This window comes from Mus pahari, chromosome 5 (genome assembly GCF_900095145.1).
Source record: "Mus pahari chromosome 5, PAHARI_EIJ_v1.1, whole genome shotgun sequence".
Taxonomy (NCBI): Eukaryota; Metazoa; Chordata; class Mammalia; order Rodentia; family Muridae; genus Mus; species Mus pahari.
The window spans coordinates 163,258,283-163,273,174 of NC_034594.1; the positions used below are offsets into that span (position 1 = coordinate 163,258,283).

The following is a 14,892-nucleotide window of genomic DNA, read 5'->3' on the forward strand; positions in this document are numbered from 1 at the left end:
TTCCTTGTGCCTTCCCATTGCTGAGACTAAGAGCCTACACCACTCCCCCCAGCTTTACACGAGGCCTTAAAGGTGACTAGAAACTTGTGATTGTATTTCTGATGCACTAGAAGTGCCAGCAGAGGTATATACAGTAGGCACCTACTTAGCGTATCTTGATTTCATTAACAGGTAAATAGTTGGGCTAGCACAAAAGGGATGAGTGAATACCCAGTAAGCCAGCGGGCAGCAACACTTGGACACTGGTGCTGTATGACCAGCAAACGCAGAAGGTAGTGCGAGTCCAATCCAGCACACGTCATTGCTAACGGGAAGGTAAACTGGGCACTGACGACAGGTGGCCAAGAGGGACAGACACACCACATGAGCTAGTCGCTGTGTCCTTCAGAAACACATACCTAAAAGGGTGGTCTTTAGGGCTTTGATAAACAGCACCTCTACATAAACCCAAAAACTCTATTTTCCACATGTGGCCAGAGGGAACATAGCAACACTGAAGAACTTGTAATTAAGCCTTAGGGAATCGGAAGGGAAATGCTCACAGGTATAAGGAGGACATTTTTGTCTCTAAATTAGCAGCAAGAAACTGTTTTTGCCCAAATCCCTAGAAATAAACTTGTACAGTGAAATATTCCTGCTACCTTTGTCTCACACATATAGACAAGAATTTAGATTTTTAGCCTAAACTTTTATTATAAAACATGATTTTAGCACAAATACCAAGCATAAAGCATCAGTAGCATTAAAAATATGTGAAGGACAGAAAGTTGAGGCACAAGGGTGCAGCCCAACCACAGGATGTGTGCTTACCATGTAGGGCCCTGGTTACAAAATTCATAGTTGCATAGCACTTCAGTAGTTAAATATCTGCCTCAGTGAACACTATATTGTGAAAGTTGAGCTGCTTTTAATTTTGCTTTAAATAACTAGGAAGTATTTTTGCCTATTCATAGAATAAAAACCCGACTTCCACTTTATGGAAAGGCAACCCTGTGTTTTGTATGGGATTACCCAGGGCTGTTCTGCAGAGACCTAAAGGGAGCAGCCTTACTGAACCACAGTGGCCCTCCCTGGGATGCCCACTGCTTGAAAAGAGAGCAAAAACTACAGGCCACTGTGTTACAAGGGAGTCTGTCCAGAGTCATGGAGGCTGCTGTCACAGCAACAAAAACCCTGTGCTCCTTCTAAAATGGGGTTTAATTGAAACCATGTTACAGTCTCCCTGCCTTTCCGAGAATGGCTACTGTCATGGATTCTGAGATTTCCCATTTTAGTTAAAACTAGCTTTAATGTTAAACCTGTCCTAGGGCACAGAGGGACAAGAAGCTTGAGATTTTATGAAAAGATTGTTTAAATGGCTAGACTCCTGATCCATGGACCACAAACATCCTAATTCTAATTACAGTACATCCATAAGTTATAATTTTCTAATATAAATATCTTCCAGAGACAAAAGAGCAAATGACATAAGGCAAAATACAAACATAGACTTTATTAAATGCTGCTCAATCCCCAGTGAAGATCTCTCATTATAAAACAGTTTTCCATACAACTGCAAGGCAAGAGGCTGGAATGGTACTGATAACAACAAGTGTGAAAAATACCTGACCAGGTAAAAACATACGAGGCTTCTACACAGTCAATTCAGAGGACACCTACTGCATTTCCTTTAAATAAAGCCAGGCAGTGACAGCTAGCAGTCTGCATCACACTGTGGGGCCCAGAACCTCCACCCTGCAGGTAGGCAGGCCTGGGGACTGGCAGGGTGAGGACTGGGAAGGCCCTGCCTCCAGCCTTGGAGGAGAGGAATGAAGGAGGTGAGCCTCGGGTCCACCCGTGGCCTGTGCTGCTGCGCACACGCTCCGGGGCGCTGCTGCTGAAGGGGGAATTTGGGAACATCAGGATTTTGGTTTACTTTCCCCCCAACTTTAATACTTTGTGCTTCAGAAGCCTGGAAATGTAAGATGTTGTAAAACCCAGAGTATGGCAGTGTCTTTAAGGAGGCTGGGCTCTTATCCCCCGCCCCCACCTCTCTAGGAGAGGTGAGGGAAGGGCAACACCTCCGCTTATCTTACGAAGGCTCTTTCCTCAGATGTACCCAAGGTGTGCAGCACCAAGGTGTGCAGCCAGGTGAAAATACATGATAAAGGAAGTGTGCAGAGGACGGCTTCATCTGTGTGTGCAGCACAACCGGGCTCAAGTCGCAACACACGCTCGCCACTCCCACGATCACCTCACTCAACAGATGACAGTGACACAATCCATGATTAGACAGAGTTTACAATATACTGTGGCCATGATACAGCACAGGGCTATGTTTTAGTCCATAATTCTTTGCGCTTTTACACTTGCCAGGAAAAACTGGCCTCCTAATTATATTATACTGATGAGGTCTGCTCTGAAGTTTTTATATATTCCAAAAAAAAAAAAAAGGTGTACAAAACTACCGCCCAGCAGGGGGAGCTGGTCTTTATTTGGCACTGGTACTGCTGTGAATACTGTGCATGTTGTAAGCATTGTTCTGTTTCTCTAGAGCCTTCTTCAGCTGCAGCTCTTCTAGTTTTTTCCACAACTCTTCCCGTTCCAGTTCTTTCTTCTTCTCTCTGTAGAGAGATCAGCAGTTTTAATGGGAAGCTCAGGAAAGACACTGGTTGGTGGCTTTGTGGGCAGCAAGCATTTCAGTGCCCATGGCTTCTGTGACACGCGTGGTATTACATGGCACTAACTCACCGTAGTCACTAGAGGCCTTTAGGTCAGCTACAGTAACACTCGGGCCTCCTAGGGAGAGGTAGAAGCCCTGCCCTTCCACACCAGCAGAAAGGCAATCTACCCACCAGTCAGTTTATGTTCAAACCCTGAGTGATCTTTAAAACTAGACAAGTAAAGTACAGGCTGCAAACTAGGGCTTTTATTTCTAGGTCTTGGTTCACACACCTCTCCTGCCTGTTGCTTTGTGGACTCGGATCATGGCTCTAATTTCCACCTGAACCTTGTGAGGTTTTTGTTTGTGTCTTCCTGGCCTTAAAGTCACAGAGCTCTGACTGGCTTCCTAAGCCAGAGCTGTGACGGTATGCTGACTTCAGATACCACTCTGATGGTCCACAGCACCAGGACTATCAAGTTCTCGGGAAAAATCTTATGTCTCAGCTGAGATCTGGATGAACATGATCCACACTTAAACCACAGTCTGTTAGAGGAGGAAAGTCATGGCCTTAACAAAGTTATAAAAATACCAGGATTACTTCACTGGACAATGGCCATAGTGCTCAGAGGCTTCCAAATTATAATGCATATGTATTCACCATGGATCCAACGACTAAGAGATGGACCTTTCTGAACTGAATAACACGGAATTGTCAAAATTCATCAAGTACCTCTGTCTTTCGGCTTTGTAGGAACTAGTAAGGTCGTCAAAAAGCTTGCCGTTCATCTCCATTAGGGTTTTTAGCACATTGTACACCAGTGCAACAATAGTCCTGAAAGAAAGAGAAGACAGTTCTGGGTTAGAGGCCAGCAACACTGAATGCATAATTAATGTCAGATGCTGGAACTAAAGTGCAAACAGTCTGGTCACACAGGCCAGAGATGACGGACGAGATTCTAATGTTTACACTCTTCCTGTGTAGATACAATGTTCTGGTTCTCTTCATGTGAGTTTTGTAGTCTCATCTTAGACCCTGGGTAGCAAGATAAAAATGCCACAAAAGTCACAATGTCTGAATGCCACATCTCCCTATGGTCCTCGGCTCCTAGCTGGGGGAGGCCGGGTGCAGCTGGCTCAGCCACATGATGGCACTGGACCGCAAGCTGGGAAGACCATTTGCTGAGGAACATTCACAGACAGCTTTATTAGGATAAGCAGTGTCTACAACTGTGACGCTACCCTTCAGTATAGGTCACAGATCTGTCCAGGCTTCAACTAAGAAAGTAAAGAGAGTAACATGTGAAGTACATGAGAGTCGGGCATGGTGGGACACGCCTGTGTCAGCGCTGAGGCTGAGCCAAGAGCCTGAGTTCAAGGCTAGCCTGTGCTACTCAAACTATATGTTAAATTGAAACCAACAACAACAAAAACTTACTGATTCCAGTGTTCTTTGGAAATTTTATACAAGCTGGCAAACATGATTGGCAGGATTTTATCAATATTCTCTTCAATCAAACTAAGAATATATTCATTATTCCAGAAGTACAGTGCTCTTTCTGCAACCTAAAAAGACATCAGAAACCTCAAAATTCGCAGGGAAAAAGGATGTCACAAGATCAAAATGTCACAGAGAAAGGAAGCCGGTACCTGGAAATGAGAGCTGGAGACACACTTGGATATCTGCTTAAAAAGCGGCTCTTCAATTTTTTTGAATTGTGTTGGTTCAATGACATCTAAGATCTCTTCAATTTCTCCTAAAAACATCACCTAGGTTTAAAAAAAATTTTTTTTTCTTTTAAAAAATTTACAAATGATGCTAATGTAGACAGGGCAAATCTGTACATTAGGAAATGGGTACAGTTCACAAAGCAGGTCAAGATTGCAAAGTCTTGATGTAAATAACCAAAACAAAAAAACTCACCTCCTTCTGACTGCATGTTTTTGGCCAAAATTTCAACAGTCCTCTGATCACCTACAAAAACCAGCGAAGTTTAGAGTGAATTCAATAATTGGGTGTGCAGTACATGTCTACAATCCTGGTACTTGGAGGTACTGAGGCAGGAGAATTCCAAGTTCTAGACCAGCCTGGGACACAGCCAGACCTTACCACTTCTACTAGCGAGTTAATCTCAAGATATTTCCTCTTTCTGAAGTCAAGCATTCAGCACTCAGTTCATGAAAATCCCTACTTAGCTGTGGACTTGAGCCTGGGCCGTGCCAGACACTGCTCTAGGTACTACACACAGCTGAGCAAAGTCTGTGGTCTTCATGGAACATGGCCAACGTGAGTGGACACTTACAGCACAAGAAAATGATGTCTGGTGTGAAGGAAGTTGTTTTATGAGAACATTTTTGTTTTTCCAAGACCGAATAATGTAACTGGGGATTGAACCCAGGGCCCAGTGCATGCAAGGCCAGCACCCTACCAACTGGGCTCAAGCCTCAGCTCATCACAGGTAATCCTAACAGATAGTTCTCATTATCTAGAGTTCCCGAACCTGTTTTATGACTGACAAAATCAGGGCAAAATGAGATTTTTAAAAGGAGACCATCTATTTAAACAATTGGGCCATGTATATCAAATTTCAAGCACCCCTATGGTTTGCCTAAATACATGAATTTTAGTCCTTCAGTTTCAGTACTTATATTTAAAGTGCTTAGAAAGCATTCTACCAAACACTCATTTTACTTAAGGATACAAAGGTTTGTATAGTGAGTTGGGTGAGCTCAAAATCCCAGCATTTAGGAGGCTGAGGCCGGAGGATCACAAGTTTGAGGCCAGTCTAGCTTAAATACAGTTCTAGATCAGCTAGGCTAAAGGTTACAGAGTTCATTAGGGCTGAGCTTGAGCCTTCTGCTCTCACACTGGCTCATCTTAATCACTTTTCTCAATGACTAAGTGTTTCTAAGACTGGAATCCAAACTGAAGGCGAGGAAACACTTCTTATCTTTTTATTTCTGAACAAAACTCAAGGGAATGGTTCTGGGACTCCGTGTGTTCTCACAGTAAGAAGTGACAGAAGGATTGAGTGAGGAGGGCTAAGAGTTCACTGTAGTCTCTGGATCTTACCTACATCTTACCTACATCTTAACTATCAGTCCCTCAGTTTATGCCTCCTGCCTCCTGAGCATGCTCCGTTCTCAGGCTCCAAGAAGCTGCTCCCACTGTGTGAGAACTGACTACCCAGGCTGCAATGAAACACCAGTGGCTAGACAAGTGCATGAACAGGAAGTGAACACTCACCGGCTCTGTCAGCGTTGTGTCTTTCTCCAGGAACTGCACAACACAGTACGCCAGCTAAAGGGCAGAGGCAAGTTTAAGAGATGTTAGTGACGTAACACTAGGGATAGCGGGATAGTTTCACACTGACACAAAATGTCACTCTAGTTTTAAGTTGCATTATGATATGAATATATTCCTATTAAAGTTCTAAGTTCAACAGATTGTTAGCTCTAGACTTAGACATAAAAACACCCATTTAGTGCTAATGTTAATAGTGACCAAGACCTAATAGATCATTAACATCATTCTGCATCTCTGTGAGATTCATTGAGGGTCACACAACTAAGTAATTTAGGTCCCAGACCTAAATATAAGAAGTAAACTTTTTGATAATCTTTTCTGTTAAGTCAAAACCACAGTAGTAGTATGTAAACAAACTCATAATAAAAATTTTGCGAAAGCACATTCTTTAATTTTACAAGAAACTAGCACCTCAATAACTCTCTTTTTTTTTTTTTTTTTTTGCCTTTATATTTGTTTTAGGAAATATCCATTTGTAATTTTTCTGAAATTTACCTGAGCATGAAACAAGGCCAATCCTTTTGCAGTATGCATAGGGATAAGAACCTTCATCAGGAACTGCTTATGCTCTGCTTTCAGTGGCAATGCAAAGCCATTGATGATACTAGAGGGAAGAAAAGGCAGGGAAGGATTAAGTAGTCACTGTTTCCACAAGTTACATCACAAACGGCACTGGGGAGTTGTAGGGCAGCCTGTAATCTGGTGTCTACAGACTGTCACTGCTGAGATCTACACAGCTGCCTTTAATTTCCCCTCTTAAAGCAACAGGACTGACTGTCTCAATGCTGTTAGAATTCCCAGCATGTTCAGTGATAATCGGGGAGTTTCCCTGACATTTCTGAATAATCTGGAATTAAGATAATTCTATCATTACTGGTATGTAGTGAACAGAAAGGACATGTGTATATAAAACCAAAGACTCTTCTAAAGGAGCAGTTGGATTGGAGATGACCTATTAACATTTGGTAAGAACGATCTCTCTCTTTTCCCCTCCCTCTCTCCCTGCACCCCCCATAGGGTTTCTCTGTATAGCTCAGAAATCTACCTGCCTCCGCCTCCCAAGTGCTAGGATTAAAGGCATGCGCCACCACTGCCCAGCTTGGGTAAGAATTATGTCTGATGGAATGAATGACAACTGCATCTATCTATCTATCTATCTATCTATCTATCTATCTATCTATCTATCTATCTATCATCTGCATGCCAAGGCCCTGAAACCTGAAATTGTCTTCTCCTCTGTTAGGGATTGAGCCCAGGACATCTAGCATTGTGCTCTAAACTCTTAAATAGGAACTCATTTCAACTCCACCTGTTACATACATAAAACTTTCTTTCAGTAACTTAATTCTTTTTTTTTTTTTNTCTCTCTCTCTCTCTCTCTCTCTCTCTCCTTCCCTCCTTCTCGTTCTAATACTTTTAAGTTATAATTCAAGAGAATTAACTTTATCAAGACAGTATTTAAGGTTGAATTTAGTATTCCTCAAAATATTTTTTAAAACTATTGATATGTATTCATTGTACACAGCGATAAATTTCATAAAGATATATATCCAAGCATATCATGTACTTTTAGCACATTGGTACTATCCCACCTCCCCACTAGCCCTCTTTCCCTAGTCTCATTTCCACATTTATTTTCACATGTATATATATATATATATATATATATATATATATATATATATTGATTTCACATTTAAGAGAAAACATTATATTTGTCCTCCTGAGTTTGACTTTCTTGGCTTAATGTGATAAGTTCCAGTTGTACCCATTGTCCTGGAACTGACAGTATTTTTCCTTTTATGTTTAGATAAAAGATACACTGTGCATACACATCACATTTTCTTTATCTATTCATCTGTGAACAGATACCTAGACTTATCCTCTAAGGTGCCAATTATGAGTCGTGGTACAATCAATATAGTTGTGTGGCAATCTTTGTCATACAGAGACTTAGATTCCTTTGAGTATTTTTTGAGGTCGTTCCATTTGAAGGTTTTCTGAGAAAGCACTACACTGATTTCCATAGTGTTTAAATGAATTTATATGCCCATCAGCTGTCTATAAGGATTCCTCTCTCTCTACATTCTCCTCAACATTTCTTGTCATTTTGTTTCATATTTTTTTAGATTTATTTATTATTATATGTAAGTACAGTGTAGCTGTCTTCAGACACACCAGAAGAGGGCATCAGATCTCATTACGGAAGGTTGTGAGCCACCATGTGGTTGCTGGGATTTGAACTCTGCACCTTTGGAAGAGCAGTCGGGTGCTCTTACCCACTGAGCCATCTCACCAGCCACCAGTAACTTAATTCTTAAAAAAAACAAAACAAAACAAAACAAAACCCTCCCCTGACCTACCTTCCCAATATTTCAAGGAGCTCAGCCACACCATTGAAATGTTCCGTTTCATATATAAACCTGAATTTGAAATAAAGATAGATGTAATAAAATGTAAACACCAGAAAACAGGCAGGAAGGTGAAGAAACTCAGTCCAAGGCAGCAGTAAAAGCAGGCGGTGACTGCTTAGCTGAGGCTTCTGGTTCACCCAGACTCTGTCCTGAGACCACCATACTGCCTTTAAGCTTGCCAATCCCGACTATACTGCTGGCACTACAGGTGTGCACCACCACAGCACCAAATGAGCTACATCCCAGCCCAAACTGAGAGCAGTAACAACACAAGATCCATTTCCCAAATCACACAGTCCTCTGCTAAAATCTGCCACATGAGAACAACAGTATTGTTCCACCTGGATCATTATATTATACTTAATATATAAGAAAGAAAGATTGCCTAAAGAAACCGTTTCAAAGTAGGAGACCACTATTCACATAAAAATCTGAGGAAAAGGAGTCCATTTTTTTCAACTGTTTAGAAACTTTAGACAGTAACTGACATAGGCTATCTAGTTTTCTACTATCACAACTGCCTTTAAAGCAAATGAAAGCATGAGTTGGGGGTGACACGGGGCTGCAGCGCTGAGGAGACAGAACACTGATGTAAGACTAGGGGAGGCAGCACCTCCCTCCCATCTCCCACGCTAGCCTAGTTTCACATCTTCAATAATTGATATCAAGGAAATGAACTTGAAACACAGATATTAATGTGAAATTTGATGTGAAGCACAGGTTTCACCAGTATTTAAACCATGGTCCCAAACGGATTTTAATTAGCTTCATCAGAACTGTCCAAAGGAAGCACTTCTACAGGTATTGGCTTAAATAGTGATTGTTTAAAAAAAAACATTCAGAGTTTGAGCAAATTATTCTTTCAACTCAAACACAGTCACCCATCCAACACTGTCCTGCTACCACTGCTGATGATAAAGGTTAGGCTGCCACCGTGTGAGAACCACGGGCAGGCAGGGATGACTGAGGTGCCATCAGCTCTGTCGGGTTTCACCGGAAGGAGCTTGGCTCAAGAGAAGGTATGAGGGGAAGACTGCTCTCGATGGTGAGTTTACCTGAGGAAAATGTTGTTAATCTGCTTTCTGATGAATGCTCTCAGGCCAAGGAACTTCCCGTAAATCCGATGCAGGACAGTCTTCAGGAAGTCGCGCTCCCGTGGATCTTCACTATCAAAAAGCTCCAGGAGCTTGAAGAGAAATCTGACAAATTACTTTAAAAAAACAATCGAGCTAAAACCGCTCTCTTTTCTAATTCCGATTGTAAGATTACCTATGAAACAGTCTGCCTTACTAGACTTTATCTTTGCTAAGTAGATGAAACTAGGAAAAGTATAAATATTTTCACTAAATTCATTTTTATAATTCTTTGTATTGTTTGAAAGAATATAAACACTTTCTAAAAATACAATTTTTTAACCTTGCCAGTGACTTTAAAATTCTTTCCTAGCATAATTTTTAGCATGTTATGTTTAATTTTTTTTAATAAAACTTACTATTCTTATTAATTTCTTTTTGAGACTGAGACTCATTATGTAACCCGTGCTGGCCTTGAATTGGCAATCTTCCTGCCTCTGCCTCCCAGACTGCTGGAATTTGGAGGCCAGGCTGCTCTCATTTCAGCCTTAAATTCACGTTTCTGATGTTGGTTTGCTTGAGATGGTTTTGTTCAAAGTAGATTTATCTCAGGGGGCACGAAGCTCGACAGCAGTTGTTAGCTCTGAGTTTCAAATCTAGACATATTTTGAAATATTGTAATTAAATAAACATAATTAGAAATAATATATTCATGCCAGGAAACCTGGTTTTTCTGGCTATGTTGCCCTCAAACTATTTTTAAGAATAATTCAGTCAAAGTCAGAGGGTCTAGTTCCATGGTTCTCAAGCTGTGGGTCACAACATGATTCACAACAGCAGCGAAATTACAGATATGAAGTACAATAAAATAATTTTATGGCCAGGGGTCACTACAACACAAGGAACTATACAGGACCACAACATTAGGAAGGTTGACACTGCTCTAGTTCAAATCCACACTCTGCCATTTACAAGCTGCGTGGCACTGGATGTGGGCTCCCTTTACAATAAGCATAACATTTATGAAGTATCCAATGACAGGTCTGTGACACAAAAACAATGAATTATTATCTTAGTTTTCTTGTGAGATTATCTTATTTGAACATAAATTTAAATTATGTAGTACGCTGCCATCCCCACTCCTCCTGCTCTCCCCCCACCCCCCAGCTTGTTTAACAAAAATCTCTTCTATTCTTCTGAGTTTTGACTTTCAAAAGCTGAGAATTCTCATACGGCAGTTTTCAAGCACACCCCACCCACCCCCCAATACCTCCGAGACGCAGCTGTGTGCAGTACATGTAACTGTTGGAATCAGATAGTTAACAGCCTTGGCTTTCCAGATACTTCAGTAGTTTGAGGTGGAAGGCAGGAAACCGTCCCTGCTCTAGTGGGCTTCTCCTGGCTCCTCAGAGAAGCCCGGCAGTCTAAGTCCCTAGAGCACCAGGTTACGGCAGCAAGGTCCCCTCAATCTGCTGTCATCAGATACAGTTTAAGGTGTGTGGCTTCACAAGAGCCTGAGTACGCTCCACAGGCAAACCATACAAGAAAGTAAATGTGCGTGTTTATTTGCAACAGCCCCAATGGCCCCGCTGTATTTGGACTGACTGTACTCCTGGTTGATGTGTACACTGTACTGTTAGCAGACATCTAGTCTTATGTAGTTTATGAAGCGCTCTTGAAGGGATAGGCAGGCAGAGATTTATGAGCCAGATAAACAGTTCAAAATATATGGAATATTTTTAAAAGATGTATTTGTTTATTTTATGTATATGAGTACACTGTTGCTCTCTTCAGAAACACCAGAAGATCAGATCCCATTACAGATGGTTGTGAGCCACTATGTGGTTGATGGGAACTGAATTTAGGACCTATAGAAGAGCAGTCAGTGCTCTTAACCTCTGAGCAACCTCTCCAGCCCCAATATGTGGAATCTTTATCATCCAGGACGCCCAACAGTGGTCTGAAAGATCTTCACAATGGAGTCAAATTGTTCTCTCAGCATCAAGATTCCTAACAAGGTTACACAGTGATTATGGCTTTAAAAGGGAAAATGGAAATAGAGTGATTCACTTGACAGTTCTGTCTAGGGCCAGACAATTTCAAACGACTAAAGAGAGGCTGTAAGTCTTTAAGGATCTTGACAATGAAAACAAATGGATACATTCTTAGAAATCAATTGCATGTTAGTGTCCAGAAATAGAAGTAATACCCGCTTCTAAAAACCAAGAAGGCATTCATTCCATGTGCTCAGCAATCTCCTCTCAAGGTCCCATTTTATTTTAACTGTGGCTTAAGGAACCTGTGGTGCTAAGGGGGGATGGAGAGGGTGGAGACAAGCAGCTGGTGTTCAGATGGTAGATGTGCAGAAAGACAGCCACAGCTCAGTCACAATGATTAAAACATGGCAAGTTCAAAGTCTTAAACCCCGAACTTTGAGGCACTGCAGAAAGGGCAGTTTGACTGATTTCACTGGGTGCGTATTCTGGATACAAAACTCAACTTCTGAAAGCTACTCAAAAGAAAAGAGTGAGTGTTGTGTAGGCCAGAAGATGGCACCTGATCCTCTAGAATTGGAATTCACAGGCTTTTGTGAGCTGCCAGACTTGGGTGCTGTGACCCCTGGTGTCTTGCCAACCTTGGAAGCCGATTTTACTTTGTCAAGAATAATTACTGAATTCTTTTAAATGACTACTCTTTTTTTTTTTTTTTCTCCATTGCCATTTTGCCTATGTGTGTGTCTTTGTGAGGGTGCCAGACCCTCTGAAAACGGACTCACAAACAGTTGTGAGCTGCCACGTGGCTGCTGGGATTGAACCTGGCTCCTCTGGAAGAACCACCACTGCTCTTAACCCCTGAGCCCTTTCTCCTGACCACGAAATCAATTACTCTTAGAAACAACTATCACTAAGCAAGTGCTAAGATACAAACATTTGAGATCTAAGAGTCCCTTACCTGTTGGACAAACTTCTGATCAATATATCGCTTTGCAATGCTGGGCTGGAAATCAGGACTCTCCAAGAATCTCAAGAAGAATTCATACACCAACTATGTGAGAAGGTAAGTAAAAGCAAAGTGATGTTGATAATATTCTGAATTACAGTTCCGGTAAGAAAACACTGCTTTCTTACTAGCCTGAGTTGGTAACTGTTTCTAAAAACAAAGTTTTAAAGAGTCTTTGTCTTTACAGTTTGGCTTTTCTCCTGATTGGCTTTATCAGATTGACACAAGCTACAATTATCTGCGAAGAGGAAGTCAGCTGATAAAAATGTCTCCATCAGATAGCCTATAGCAATTCTTTGGGGCATGTTTTTGATTAATCTGATCTGGGTAGTACCATCCCTGGGCACGTGGTTCTGAGGTGTGTAAGAAAATAAACTGAGCAAGCCAGTACGCAGTGTTTCTCTGTGGTGTTGGCATCAGTTCCGGTCTCTAGTCCTCAAGTCCTTCCTTGACAGGCGCCCTCTCCTCCTAGACTGGTCTTGGTCATGGTGTTCATCACAGCAAGAGGTCCTAACTAAGCAGTCGCCTGAGCCACAGTCGGTGAGAGTTGTGTTTCTGCATCACTCATTGGATGATCATAATTTATGAGTGCTAGAACCAATCGGAGTGCCCAAGGTATCAGGTTAATGCCCCCCCCCCAGAGTCCCTTAAGCACAGGCTCAGAATGAGAGCGGGCAGTGTGGCCATACCAGTTTTAAAAGCCAAGTCTTCCTATTAAACTAGGGTAGAGGGTCTAGTAAGGTGGTTCAAGAAGGTAACAGGGCTTGTAAGTTCCAGCACAGCCAGGGAAAAGATAGAAACACTGTCTTAGGGAAAACAAAAAACAAAGACAACCTAATCGCTATGAAAGGTAAGAAACTGGCCTCAAGATACAACATAATTTATAAGCAAACATATCAATTAAGCATCCTAAAACTACAAGAGAATTAGATCCAAAGTGACAAGGCCACTTAAACACTTGGGGGTCTAGGGAGATAGCTCAATGGGTAAGTCTCTTGCCTCACAAGTGTGAGGACTGGAATTTGGATCCTTAGCACCTGTATGAAAAGCCGGACAAGGTATGGATGTGTAGGGGCAGCTCAGCAGTTAGGAGCACCAAAGTTCAGTCTCCAACACCCATAGTAGGCAACTCATAAGGGCCTGTTAACTCCAGTTTCAGGGACTCTGATGCCCTTTTCTGGTCTTTGTGGGCACCTGTGCTCATGTGTATAACACACATGGACACATGCATGCCATGTGCTAAGCAGGTGTGGTAGCCCACTTGTAATCCCAGCACTTTGGAGGCAAAGGCAGGTAGATCTCTGTGAGTTCAAAGCTTGGTCTACATGTGAGTTCCAGGCCAACCAGGGCTACAAAGTTTAAATGCACCTTACCCACCCGGGCACAGGGAACAAAGTTTGATTGAGAGATACAAAATTTTTTATGTTAATTGTGCATTAAGAACATAATAAAAATAATTTTGCTTTGGGGCACAAACAGGCCACAGCATGAGCCTGGAATGTTCTGTAGAGTTAAACTGTAGCTGTGCTGATAGCACAACAAAGGCATTCCATCAAATAACTTTCCAGAGAACTAGCATATCCCTTGGGAGACTTACATGACATCAAGCACAAGCCCCGGATTCCTAAACCAATATGTGGATGAATGCTCTGCTGTTCATAAGCTGTACATGGTTTATTTGTTTGTTTGTTTGTTTTTGTTTTTCGAGATAGGGTCTCTCTGTGTAGCCCTGGCTGTCCTGGAACTGACTCTGTAGACCAGGCTGGCCTCGAACTCAGAAATCCACCTGCCTCTGCCTCCCAAGTGCTGGGGTTAAAGGCGTGCGCCACCACTGCCTGGTGGTTTATTTTTTAAAATTGTATTATTTTACATGTGTGGGGGTGTTTTGCCTGCACGTCTGTCTGTGCACCATGTACATGTAATACCTAAGGAGGCCAGAAGAGGGAGTCCTATCTCCCTGGAACTGGAGCTGTGATGCTGGTTGCTGGGACTCAAGCTGGGTCCTCTGTAAGAACTGTCAGTGTCAACTCTTAACTGCTGAGCCATCTCTCCAGATGCCTAATTTTTTAAAATAATTTTCATCTACATAATTTCCCCAGCAACAGTGCACGTAAAATGACTAGTCTAGATGCAAATACCTGCAGTCAGGAGCCAACTCAGCAGCACGGAGGAGAGGTCAAAGGCTACTTAGTTAATACATGCTGCATGAGTATTATAAACAGGCGGAAGAAACCACTGGCCTACAGAGCTGAGAGTCTTCATCACAGTGAGACCATCTTCTAGGAATGAAGCTTGTTCCCAGAGCCACTCCACTCCCTCTTCCTCATTTCTTCCTGAACCTATCACACCTGATTAAGAGTGTTCATTTCTGGGTGTGCACCGTAAAACACGCAGGCGTTAGGGTCACACCTGACTAAGAGTGCTCATTTCTGGGTGTGCACCGTAAAACACGCAGGC

The 14,892-nt window shown here is 42.2% G+C and overlaps 1 protein-coding gene across 1 annotated transcript in view; it reads right to left on the minus strand.

Annotated features, from left to right (window-relative positions):
* Positions 1–1,467: 1,467 nt before the first annotated feature.
* Ppp2r5a (protein phosphatase 2 regulatory subunit B'alpha) overlaps positions 1,468–14,892 on the minus strand; it is a 44,160-nt gene continuing 30,735 nt past the window's right edge. Inside the window, exons 4-13 of the mRNA XM_021197888.2 lie at positions 12,388–12,480; positions 9,418–9,548; positions 8,312–8,371; positions 6,444–6,552; positions 5,889–5,942; positions 4,566–4,616; positions 4,292–4,411; positions 4,080–4,207; positions 3,375–3,476; positions 1,468–2,603 (exon numbers count right to left, since the gene is read on the minus strand). Of these exons, the coding sequence (XP_021053547.1) occupies positions 2,471–2,603; positions 3,375–3,476; positions 4,080–4,207; positions 4,292–4,411; positions 4,566–4,616; positions 5,889–5,942; positions 6,444–6,552; positions 8,312–8,371; positions 9,418–9,548; positions 12,388–12,480 (981 nt within the window). The 3' untranslated portion in view covers positions 1,468–2,470. The remainder of the gene's footprint in view (positions 2,604–3,374; positions 3,477–4,079; positions 4,208–4,291; positions 4,412–4,565; positions 4,617–5,888; positions 5,943–6,443; positions 6,553–8,311; positions 8,372–9,417; positions 9,549–12,387; positions 12,481–14,892) is intronic.